The sequence below is a fragment of the Mytilus edulis genome, chromosome 8 (assembly GCF_963676685.1).
Source record: "Mytilus edulis chromosome 8, xbMytEdul2.2, whole genome shotgun sequence".
NCBI classification, from domain to species: domain Eukaryota; kingdom Metazoa; phylum Mollusca; class Bivalvia; order Mytilida; family Mytilidae; genus Mytilus; species Mytilus edulis.
The window spans coordinates 19,323,328-19,336,453 of record NC_092351.1 but is presented as its reverse complement, the minus strand read 5'-3'; the positions used below and the strand labels follow the sequence as shown (position 1 = coordinate 19,336,453).

The following is a 13,126-nucleotide window of genomic DNA, read 5'->3' as shown; positions in this document are numbered from 1 at the left end:
GGGAACGTCACCATCTAAAAACGGATAATTAACGATAGGGAATGAAAAATCATCCCTTTTATCATAAATTTTAGTATTCAGCTTTCCATTAGTGATATAGATATCAAGATCGAGAAAAGGGCAGTGGTCGTTGTTAGTATTAGCTTTATTTAAAGTAAGTTCAACAGGATAAATTTCATTAATATACATACTGAAGTCGTCATTATTGAGAGCCAAAATATCATCCAAATATCTAAAAGTATTATTAAATTTGTTTATCAGATGTTGTTTCGATGGGTCTTTGCTTATTTTTGTCATAAATTGTAACTCATAACAATACAAAAACAGGTCCGCAATAAGTGGTGCACAGATAGTCCCCATTGGAATTCCGATAATCTGACGATATACGGAATCCCCAAAGCGAACAAAAATGTTATCTAGTAAAAATTCAAGGGCATATATAGTATCAAAGCATGTCCAATTAACATAGTTTTTTTGTTTATTGCTACTAAAAAATGACCTAAAAGAGTTTGAACATATATATTCACATTCTGATTTTTTGAATGCCCATTTAATTAGGTGTGTGAATTTTTTCTTAATGAGAATGTGAGGGAGGCAATGTGGTATACAGGGTAGAAAAATCAAAACTTTGAACAGATTCAAAATCACCAATATAAGCATGCAATTTATCAAGTACTTCCAACGAGTTCTTGACACTCCAAAAGTAATTTATTCCACTATTTTCGAAGGCCTTATTTGAACAATTTATTATCAGGTTTTTAATTGTACCAAGTGTGCTGGTAAGAAGAATAGACAATTTAGTAGTTGAACAATGGCTTGAAGACGAAATAAATCTATATTTGTAAGGGGTTTTGTGTAGCTTCGGAAGCCAATACATAGTTGGGACTTTCATTGTATTTGGCTCTGCTTGTAAAGCGGTGCCTAAAAGTTTATGTTTGTTACAGATTTCGTTTTCTGAAAATGGAGTAAGTTGGAATGTTGGTGAATTGGTGATTTCCTTTTTCAAAACCTCAATGTAAAATTTACGTCAAACAATAATAATATTATTAGCAGCTTTATCTGCCGGGACAAAAACAAATTCCTTGGCTAGTTCTTTTAGTTTATGTTTGATACGAGAAATAGGTTTATTGTTGTTATTGTTTATTGTAAAATGTTCTTTAAAATGTTGAATACGTATATCAACTATCTTCATTACTGAATTAAAAAAAGAGTCCAAAGATTTTTTGTCAGCTTTTTCCCGTTTTATCCATTTCATACAGTAAGTATGGAGTGAGTCGTGGATGATATTACGACACTCATTCCAATTAATAAATGACGGGGGACGATATTTAGGTCATTTACTGAGAAATGATTTTAACTCTCGGTCTTGAACGATGTTAAGATCGCCTGTTATAACATGGGAAATGGGTCCATAAATATATTCGGAATTACTGCAATTACATGAAGTAGGTGTATATTCACTGATATTAACATCTTTACACTATTGACTATAATTAAACACAAATTTCCGGATAGATTTCTTGTAAATATAACAAATAAGAGGTAGCTCAGTATTGTCAAAATATCCAGGAATTTGTTCTTTAACAGAATGGTCGTTAAATATACCGGCAATATTTACAAAATCAAAGCCTTTATTGACATACCGGTACTTAATTTTAATAAAATGTTTTTTATGATCTTCAGGGCGATCAATTTTGGGAAATAATTTAGAATGTTGACAAAATTGACTTTTTACAAAGTATGAATTGGTTATTGTTAACTGGATGTACTGCTGGCTGACGACAATGGCAGTTTTTGGGATACGATTGCTTTCAAGCAATCTGTAGACTTAAAATGTATACCATGCATTGACTCTGGGCCATGCCCTCACATCAACTGTTAAGGAACATCTCAGATTTGTATGATTGTCTTGCTTTTAAAGGTAAAAACAAACAAAAGGATTGAACTTAACCCTTTCACTGATTGCTGCCCAGACAGAAGCTACTCTGAGACGATGGCTTCCCTGGCTACTATTGCTCAAGTGGGAGATCTTCATAATAAATGTCAATAAAAACTTATTTGTAGTTATTTGTGTATTTATTTCATTCACTAACACCATGTTCACAGTTTTATTCATGTTTTGATAATTTTTTCCTCATAAAATATTCAAATTTTCGGCATCATCAAGGTGAAATTCTCAAAATTCTGCTCTTTGACCCGAAATCGTAATTTTCTAACCCAAAACGGCAAACTTTTGAAAAAAATTTCGAGGCTGTACAAATTCCTCACACTGAACGATGTCCATTCCAAGTGTTTTGTACATAAAACGACATTTTATGTCAAAAAAGTATACTAATTTGGCTTCAATTCATCCATATTCTTTCAAAAAAAATGTTCCCTCATTTCAAATTCTCGTAAATTCTGTAAATTTCCTCTGATTTTGACACGGTTTTCAACAAACGAAAGCGCCATGTTTACACTTTCATCCGGGTATTCATCAAAGAAAGATAACTCATGTTTGCACTGTTTTGAGCGGGAAACATAAAACATGTATTCTGATCCCGGTAAAACGGGACTCGTCAGCTGTCTGAAGCGTGAATCCCGGTAAACCGGGACTCATCGGCGAAAGGGTTAAACAACATTCCTGTAATGTTCTTTTCATGATCTTCATGTTTGATATTTCCCTTTACTTATATACATATTTTTTAACAACTCGGAAAATCAGAATTAAGCAGTATTTATATTTCATTGTATTTAGTGTTTTTACAAATTTAGAAACATGTCAGAGGGAACTCCCCAGTTTTGATAAAATGCGAGAGTTCTCTGAATTCCGATAAATCTATTTCTGTCATATAAGAACTGAAGTGGAGTTTTTCTTATATATATGTCACCGTTATGAAACTGATATTTGATATTGTACTCTCATAAAGAAATGGAGAACCATCTAGGTCGTTAAACTTAATAAAGGTTCTTGTTCCATATCGCAAGTCACGGATTTGTTTATGTACATGTACATGTAACTATGCGCATGCATATAGTTTTCTTGACTTCAAGGGGTATCAGATTGAATGGTTGCTCTGGGACCCCCACTCTATTGATTAATTTTAAACGCATGGGGTCCTTTCTACATGTATGTCTGTCTGCTATTGAGATTTATTGTTGTTGCATAATTTTAAATCATATGCATCATTTAAGGTAGCACAATACAAAGATTTTTTAACTCCCAATCAGACAACTTTAAACTGATGTGTTTCATTTCATCCTTCTTTAAATTTTATAAATGAGGTACCAAAAGAAAGAAGAAAGATTAATCTTTCAAATTGTGACAATTTTATTATGACATGATTATTACATAATTAATTGTTATGTAATCAGTTGCTATATTGTGATGTCAACACCAAAACATTTTATAGATTCTTGTACAACACAGCTTGACCTCCAAAACTATGTCTCAGATTTCCAAAAACATCAATAGAACAAATTTTATACCAAATTAAATTTAGTGATCTCTTGTGAATTGATGTTGCAAACTTCATTGAAGATTTATCATGTTTATGAGAGAATGAAATACAATAGGAAAAATCTGAGACACAGTTTTGGAGATCAAACTGTGTTGTACAAGATTCTATAAAATATTTTGGGATGCTATGAATAACAAAGAAGGTCCGAGTACACAGTTATTTCGTAGTGCATTTCTTTTAGACAATAAATGAAAATTAAAAAAAACCCACCTGCGCTTTCTCAATAATATTTTTACAGTGTGTTGTACTACTTTTGGGACTAATTATATCAAAATTATAGAAAACTTCATCAGCTCTAACTCAAAATATGGACAATCTTATGTTAAGGGGGTCTTGAAATCTTTTGACAGCTTCCGAAGTGCTAATTTTTGACCTTTTTCAGCTGGACCTAATCACTACTTTACATTAATATTTATGACCCAACTTTTTTTACAGTGTCATTTCACCCCCCAACTTGCTATATGAGGCATAAAACATGGAGAAATCAATTTGGAAGGGGTATAACAAAAATTGGCAAGTAACACACTGTCCACACTAAGGACTATATTCGTGGACAACGAAAATCAAAGGACGATAACTGTGTACTCGGACCTAATAGGATAGAAAAAGTTGACCAATCTTAATAAAACTTGGTATGACTAAAGCTTAATATATTACAAGACTGCTTACAAAGTTTCATAGCAATAGGATATTTATTATAGACAATATGATTAATTCTATATTCAACTTTGCGTGTTAAATTTAGACGTTAAAATTGAGAAATTTCAACTATCAACATTTGGGGCTTATAAAATTTAAATATTGCAAAAAAATACTTTTAAAATGCCTTAATATATAATATATCATGTATTTAAAGCAATAGAGTACTCATTTGTTATATCAGACTTAGCATAATTTTTCAAAAGTCAAATTTATATGAGCCTGTGCCTAAAAATGGAGGTTTTCCAATGAAGCGGGCCTTACATGAAGATGTAAAATTTTCCAGCAATTTTAAGTTTGTGAAGCTTTTTGATTATAAATAATCCTTACATATGTACTTAATGTACTTTAAATGGAAAGAAAACTTACAAATAACATATCATATTAGTTTAAAAGGGTCTTAGGCCAAGTAAGACTAAAATTAATTTAGGGTCAATTTAGGCCGTAGCACATATTTACATTTAAAAATGCATATTGAAGTTATAGGAAATAAAAATTTGTGTCTTTTCTATCATTTCTATACTCAGGTGACATGATACAATAAATCTGAGCACAAAAAGGCTCTTACATTCAACTTTTTTTGTAGACAGTATGGTCTGATACAAAGATTTTTCACTTTTTAGTGAAAAACTTGCATGCAATTTTAGTCTCAACAGGCTTATATTTGAACCACATGCTATCCTACAGAGGTAAAGAAAGATATTATGTGAAATGAAACAGGTACAAAAGACATTGTTAAGTGCTTTTTATACAAATTTATTGAGGTATTTATTATGGACTTCAACTTTTATGTGCCATGCTCCTCACATTTAACTTGATCCAAACAGGGCGTTAGACGAGGGTCATTTATACAACACATTTTGCTCATATTTTCTGAGATAATCTTCTTTTCTGTAGATTCAGAGTTCACAAATGAGTAATAAAACTGGATTAAAGCATAGAAACACAAAAATTGACACATGAAAACATGTCAGATAGAAAGTCAGAATGCCACTTATGCATCAAAATTGAAAAAGCTATGAAATGCTTATTTTGACCATATAATGCCAAAATTGGTCATTTTTGCAGAAATTCTATCAAATAAAAGTTTAAATCCTTTAGTTTTATGCTATTTGACAAATTGGCACCATCAAATCATTCAGGGAAGTTGCCAAAGTACAGATTCTATATTTCCTGATTTCACCTCTTAGGTCCGAGTACACAGTTATTTCGTAGTGCATTTCTTTTAGACAATAAATGAAAATTAAAAAAAACCCACCTGCGCTTTCTCAATAATATTTTTACAGTGTGTTGTACTACTTTTGGGACTAATTATATCAAAATTATAGAAAACTTCATCAGCTCTAACTCAAAATATGGACAATCTTATGTTAAGGGGGTCTTGAAATCTTTTGACAGCTTCCGAAGTGCTAATTTTTGACCTTTTTCAGCTGGACCTAATCACTACTTTACATTAATATTTATGACCCAACTTTTTTTACAGTGTCATTTCACCCCCCAACTTGCTATATGAGGCATAAAACATGGAGAAATCAATTTGGAAGGGGTATAACAAAAATTGGCAAGTAACACACTGTCCACACTAAGGACTATATTCGTGGACAACGAAAATCAAAGGACGATAACTGTGTACTCGGACCAGAAGCTAAATTAATTCAAGTGTGGACATCACAATATAGCAACTAATTACATAACAATTAATTATGTAATATTTATGTCATAATGAAATTATCATAATTTGAAAGATTAATCCTTCTTCTTTCTTTTGGTACCTCATTTATAAAATTTAAAGAAGGATGAGAGGAATAACATCAGTTTAAAGGTGTCTGATTAGGGATGAATAATCTTTGTATTGTGCTACCTTAAATTAAAATAAATGTAGTCCACATCTTAAAGGTGTAATAACAACACCCTTCAGCCGAAATGTAGTCTTCCATATTATCGTTTCGAGTTGTCTCCCTTTCGGAAGTTACTTCCATCACAATACAATACGACTCGTCAAGAAAAGTTAACTTGTTAGATGTCGATAAACGTCGTATTATATTAAAAACGATTGCAATTTAAACTGAGGAGTGTGTACAGAAAGTAGTCATGCCCACTAACCCAAAGGAAATTACATATTTAAAAAGAGTTAAAAATGGGGTTCCTCCTAGAATCAACGGTGATACTATTCAAAGTAGAATACCTTCTCTAACTCTCAGTGACTGCTGTGGAAAGTAATCCTTTGATCTATTCTTTTTTTCTCTTTGATCTTTTCAATTTTGGCCGAATCTCACGCATTTGCTTTATGAAAAGTTGGCAGAACTGCTATACATGTGTCAATGAAAACAATGGCAATCATATCCCTCAGAGCATTCTGCTCTTTGATTAACAACCTTGACTGGCTAAACAGCCATCACATTGGCCATCAGGAGACTGGGCAACTGCCAAGCAGTGTCCATGCATTTATTCATGAACCATTTACGATAAGCTTGTATTGTCCATGTTTTAACTTGTGAACTGTTCAACCAAAGTTATCAAAATTTTAATATGTTGTTACTGATGATAAAATGGAGGTCAAGTTCAATATTGTCACTTTTACCATTCAGGAGTTGTGGTTCTTGAAAGATTAAAAAATGGTGTTTCTTGTTGTGCCCTTGATTTAACTCATTGACTGTTCAATTAAAGCTTTTCAAATTTTGATATGTTGTTACTGAAGACAAAATGGAGGTCAAGGTCAATAATGGTGATTTTCACTTTTACTGTTCAGGAGTTGCATATATGTACATTGTATAGGCCTTGTGATATTGAAAAATGCTAGCTGGACACAAATAAATGTTTAAAAGTCCGATTTGCTGTCACTCTGACAGCCTGAGTCTTGTTATACATGTATATATATGTCTTTAATACTAGTAGGGTGATTTGATTTATTGAAAAAGGTAATTTAAAGTTCTTTCTGTGAAAATAGTGAAATATTTGCACTGTCAAACCAATACTTTAGAAATTTGATTATGTTGTTACTGGTGACACAATGGAGGAGGCCAATCTGCAATTGTCCATTTGGTTATTTCACTTCAACTGTTCTGCATAATTGTGGCTTTGAATTACTTTAGGAACATTGAATTGAACAAAATAAATGCTATACATGTATAAACCTGTGTTGTTCTTATTTTAACTGCTGCTTCTGTATTTTACTAATTAAGGAACTTGTTAAGCAGTAACAATATAGATGCAGTCCTCAAGGTTAAAGATTTCTGAGGATATATATAAAGTTAAAACAATTATAAATTTTGTTTTTTAGTTGGAAGAGTTGTTTTTGAACTGTTTAAAGATAAGTTGCCAAAGACTGCAGAGAATTTTCGAGCTTTGTGTACAGGAGAGAAAGGCAATGGAGCTACAACAGGATTACCTCTGCATTTTAAAGGATGTCCTTTTCACAGAAGTAAGTCTACAAAAAATGTTCTTGAACGTGTCAAAAGACTTTTTTTAATCAAAATTGAGGGAATAAGGCCACCTAGGGTTGTTTAAATAATTGTATTGGACGTCCTAGGCATGTAAAGCTGTAAATTTTACTCAAAATAAAGCTTTCTTGCCACTAATTTTTGAAGTTGTTAAAAAGAACCATGAAAGAAATAATTTTACTGTAAACTTGTACGTTGTTTAATATATCATGTATATTAAGAAACTAAGTAACGGTACATCATGTAGATTTGTTATGACAGAGATTTTCCAACTCTCATTTTGTGTCTAATTTTGGGCCTCAATTCTTTTAAGAGAAATTAGCTCTTTTTTCCCAATTTTCAGCTTTAAAATTCTCCATGGTACATTTACACACACATTATCTTGTTAGTGTTGTATGACTCTTTTCATGTTTTTGTTGTTTACAAATCTCTTGAATCTTGTTTGCACTTCATGCAGTTATTCCTTTTCAGAATGCAGAAAGGAGTAGGTCCAGTAAGACCCCTTTTTGGCCCCAAAATATAGCAGTTTTACAAAATTGTTCAAATGTAAACTTATAGTTATTTATTGGACAGAAGAATGCTTCTGCTACATAAATCTGGGCTGTTTTTTTACAATACGATGAAAATATATCGGGTACTAGCACCACAAAGTCATGCTAATTTACTGAAATCTTCACATTTCTAGCATTTTAGTTGAATTTTAGACGGTTTTCGTGTAAAACGAAAGTGGCCGCATTCGTGTTCATCCTTAATATTAAAATGTAAGTTGTATTTTATGATAATACATAACATATATAAAGGTTGAGGATGAACACGGATGCGGCCACTTTCATTTTTGACAAAAACCATCTGAAAAGTGACATTTTTCGGCATATTTGGTAGATTTTTCATATTTCAGCTTGAATCGATGCGTTTTTTATGATTAAATCAGTTAAAATCTTTCACAAAAACTAATTGATTCAAATAAAATAGACACTTAAGTGTTTAAAAGTGGTCAAAAATTTTCGTCAGATGAACCTGAAATTTGAGGCCAAAATCGGTCCTTACCGGATCTTCTCCTTTGTTCCTAATTTTTCAAAATTTTCATCAAACTCCCTTGTAAGTTGCACATGGCTGATACCATGTGCCCTCCAAATAAACAGGCTAATATATATTTTCCCCAAAGCCAACATTTCACGAACATTCATTCCCAATTACATGGGCCCTGGGCTACTCCCCCTAAGCACTAGGAAAATCACTGTTATAATAATTGTAAAATGGTTTTCATTTTAATCATTTATAAATGAAACAACTTTTTTACAGACACCAAATGACAGCAATCTGAACAATCATGAGGCACTGTGCATCTTTTAATAATGAGCAAAACCAATTTACAGTATAAGTTACAAAAGGCCCTGACATAATACATGTAATAAGTTCACTAAAAGTGGTTGACCAAAGGTTAGGACCACCAAAATTTTACTAAGGACCAACACAATTGTTTTTGCAATAGAAATGCTAGTGAGAACCATTCATTGCTCATCAACTTCCTCGTTACCAAATACTGTCAATATAATATAAAGATAAGTGGTATAATTGGCAATGAAACAACTCCCCACAAGAGACCAAATGACATAAACGACTATAGGTATCTGTATGGCTTCAACAATGAGCAAAACCCTTACCGTATAGTCAGCTATAAAAGGCCCTGAATGACAAATGTAAAACTATTTAAACAAACTAACCATCTGATTTATTTAAAACAAAAAAAAACAATGAAACAAATATGGTATACTGCAAAATGCAACAAACAACAACCATTAAATTACTGGATCATGACTTGGGACAAGCACATACAAAATGTGTTGGGGTTAGACATGTTAGCTGGCAACCAACCCTCTCCTAACCTTGGACAACCTTGGACAGCTCTGTAACAGTACAACATATGAACAAACTATATAAAATTAAAATATGTATTTATTCACATATTGGCCTTTTGAAATTTTTGTCTCATATTAATCAGGAACTACGAATTAAAGCTTACTAAAATTATAATGGTATCTAGCTTCATGTGAGCAGAGTATGTAATAACATGTAATACCTATCATATATTTCGCTGATCAACTTTATGTTTATTGAATAGCAGGGTATTCTGACAAAGCTCACATTTCTGCTTGATTGGTTTTCTTTCAATTATCTTGATCGAAAAATATTTTAAGTTTGTATGATACATTCATAATCATAACTTACGTTAAAAGATGCAATTGTATTTATGATCAATAATCAAGAAGTATAGTAATAGCATACTATCATGACTATTGTTGAAGTCTTGGTACATTTGTATTGTCATAAATGTTAGAAATAGCTGGGAACAGTATATTTAAGATATATATATCTTCCTTATAATGCTAGGAAAAAAATAACATTGATTATCAATGAATTTTCAAATACAAATTCTAATCAGTAATCTGTATAAACAAAAATTAGTATGTGTATGACATATTTATTCAAGTCCAACTCTGTTGCATTAAAAGAAAATAAAGAAAAAGTTTCAAGTCTGTGTATATCACACATATGTAGCTAGATCTGGAGGCACCCGTCTTACAGAATTTGTATTTGTATTGGAGGTTGCTCCTCTTACAGAATATGAATTTGCACCTGAGGCTGAATGCAAGCTTTTAACAGGAATTGTACTCAATGTGTCTGGATGCACATGTTTTTCAGGATTTGTATTTGTAATTGAAGACATCCTTTTTAAAGGAGGTGTAAATGTACCTGAAGACACCCTTTCTAAAGGATTTTTCCTTGTAAATGAAGACCCTCTTCTAGGATTTTTTTCACATTTACACGAGAAAAATTGTTTGTAGGCTCTGCGGAATTTAAAATCCATAACTGTATACACTATAGGATTTACACAGTACAATGTCCATCCTAAAAATGTAGTCCAGACATGATGGACAGGTTTAGAAAATGATTGGTCATAAATATTGACAACGAAATAAGGAAATGTCCCAACAAAATAGGCTGCAAATATACACAACATCATTGCAGAACGACGCAAAGCTGTTACCAGAGATGTGCTTTTGGCACGTTTTGAGCTTCCATATGCCTTGATTCCTATTCTAACATAACAGAATATGATAAAAATACATGGTACTATAAAACCTAGTGTTACAGTGAGAACTCTGTTTGATTGTTCTATGTCTCGATCGAAAGTACATGCCAAAATGGCGGGTACATATCTAAATCCACCCCAGACTTGTAATGAAGCTGGCATTGTAAACACAAGTGGTAGTAACCACCCAATAGCAATGGTTATTATCAATGGTTTTCTCTTAGATAGTGTTTGGTATTGCTTTAAATGTACAACATTTAGGTACCGATAAAGTGCAATAATTCCTAAGTGTATCACAATAACACCGACAAGTGTGTATCTTACTCCTCCCACTGCATTACAGAATAATGGCGGAACGGAATGATATTGTTTGTGAAATGTCACTGCTTCTAACGGTAGAATCACACAACAATATAAAAATCCAGCAAGGCTCAAACTTCCAATAAAGACACAGTATGTTTTGAAACGTAAACTGGAAAAACAAATCGCAAGAATAGTGATAATATTCCAAACACATCCAATTAAACTGAGAACGATTACAATAATTTCTAATACCAGTAATGTCTCTGGTTCATCACACCACCATTCCATACATGTATCCTTCATAATTAACTTGCTAATTATATATAAGAAAATATATAAATAACTTGACATGCAACTAGCATGAATTATCTGGAAAATACGCATTAGACGTTACATAATAATTAATAATTCCAGCTTATTTCATGTTCTCATTTGCAAGTTGTAAAATTGTATATTATGCTAATTGGTGTAACATACTTTTGTTTAAAGTTGTATGAATATACATTGAAGGACAGAAAATTCTTCCTGTTTTTTGTCCATATTTTTATACTTTTATTTAAAAAAATCTATTTGTTAAAAAATCCATTTAAATTTGCATGATTTTTTTTACAGGTTTACAGGTAATTAGTAGAGTAGTAGATATAATTGATTGGTTACTGGTAAATAAGTACATTGTTGAGTGTAAACAATCCAATTATTTCCTGATAATACAAATATAACCCCGGAATGACCCATATCACAGAGTATTTATTCAGTACAAATATTCACTTCTTCAATGACCAAATTCACAAAGTAATTCTCTATCTGATAAGTTAGCAAGTTTACTTTTAAAAAACATTCAATCCAATAAAAGAACAAAATACAGAGTAATTCTCCTTTGTCTGATAAATCAGAATGGTTTATTTTACTCTGAGGAATTGGCTTGATTATGAAGTGGTTATTATCAATAATAAGCCAACATATAAATATACATGATATATGCTTGTCTCCTCCCTCCTAAAGAAACAAAAATAAAATATATATGTAGGTAGGAAGATAATTGAGGTTAAATGATTTCTGTTTTGAAAATTAGGTTTTACATATATAGTTTACATGTACATGTATGTATGAAAATAGTGCTTCAAAAAAATTGTTTGGGCTTTAATGGTGCTTAATGAAAAACTAAGTTAAATAAAGAAATCTTCAATTAAAGTCTGGTTTTCATATATATGCATACAGATAGCCTAGACAGATAAGCTTTTAGAGCACTTAAGCCAACTAATAAATATACATATAACAATGTATATGTAACCAAATGCCTCAAAATAAATAAAACCCTTGAAGAGCCTTGCATTTAAATTTGAAAATTTGAAAGTCTAGTCATTATATTGTGATAGTTGAGAAATAAATTTGAAAATTTAAAAGACTTTAGTGGAGAAATATCACATTAGAATAAATTTTAAAATTTGAAAGTCTATAGTCATTATATTGTGATAGTTGAGAAATAAATTTTAAAATTTCAAAGTCTATAGTGGAGAAATATCAAATAGCAGATTCCATGATGTGGTAGAGTGACCCTTTATATTTATCTTCTTTTGATGTCATTGACACTAAACTCCACAGGCTATTTTATATTTACAACAAAAACAATTATTGTGTCACAAGTTTTATAAAATTACTTATATAATTATGAACTTATTTCCCATCTGAATTTAATGAGGGAATAACCTTTAGATTTTTTGTTAGATAGTGATATTTTTTTTGAATCTGTAGCATGTCCATAAAAGTAACCAGGGCATTTTGTGTTGTGAGGGTAACAATAAAAAAAATTGTCACCTGCTCAGCCATGTGATAAGTAAATTAACACCCCCGTATTTAAACCAATCAAAATATGGCATTTTAACATGAAGTATAATTATAAATGTATTGTTATTAACATAAGATATAATGCTGCATGTTAAACATGTTTTGTGTGATCTCAACCCTCCCCCTTTACCTCAAGCTAATTTAGAAAAAAAAAAAACCAGCAAAATACACAGCACTGTGCGATTAACAAATATTTAACAGTGTAGGGGACTGAAACTCATGTATAAAAAGAAGATGTGGTGTGA

The 13,126-nt window shown here is 31.6% G+C and overlaps 2 protein-coding genes across 2 annotated transcripts in view; one reads left to right on the top strand and one right to left on the bottom strand.

Moving 5' to 3' along the window:
- LOC139485010 (peptidyl-prolyl cis-trans isomerase D-like) overlaps positions 1-13,126 on the top strand; it is a 44,000-nt gene that overhangs the window by 9,083 nt on the left and 21,791 nt on the right. Inside the window, exon 2 of the mRNA XM_071269101.1 lies at positions 7,480-7,620. Within this exon, the coding sequence (XP_071125202.1) occupies positions 7,480-7,620 (141 nt within the window). The remainder of the gene's footprint in view (positions 1-7,479; positions 7,621-13,126) is intronic.
- LOC139485009 (protein trapped in endoderm-1-like) lies at positions 9,349-11,500 on the bottom strand. Its single transcript, XM_071269099.1, has one exon. It carries the CDS (start codon positions 11,418-11,420, stop codon positions 10,185-10,187), a length of 1,236 nt encoding a protein of 411 aa, XP_071125200.1. The 5' UTR covers positions 11,421-11,500; the 3' UTR covers positions 9,349-10,184.

Bases quoted from the DNA above. Each gene is read 5' to 3' on its own strand.
- LOC139485009 (XM_071269099.1), bottom strand. From the start codon at position 11,420: ATGCGTATTTTCCAGATAATTCATGCTAGTTGCATGTCAAGTTATTTA.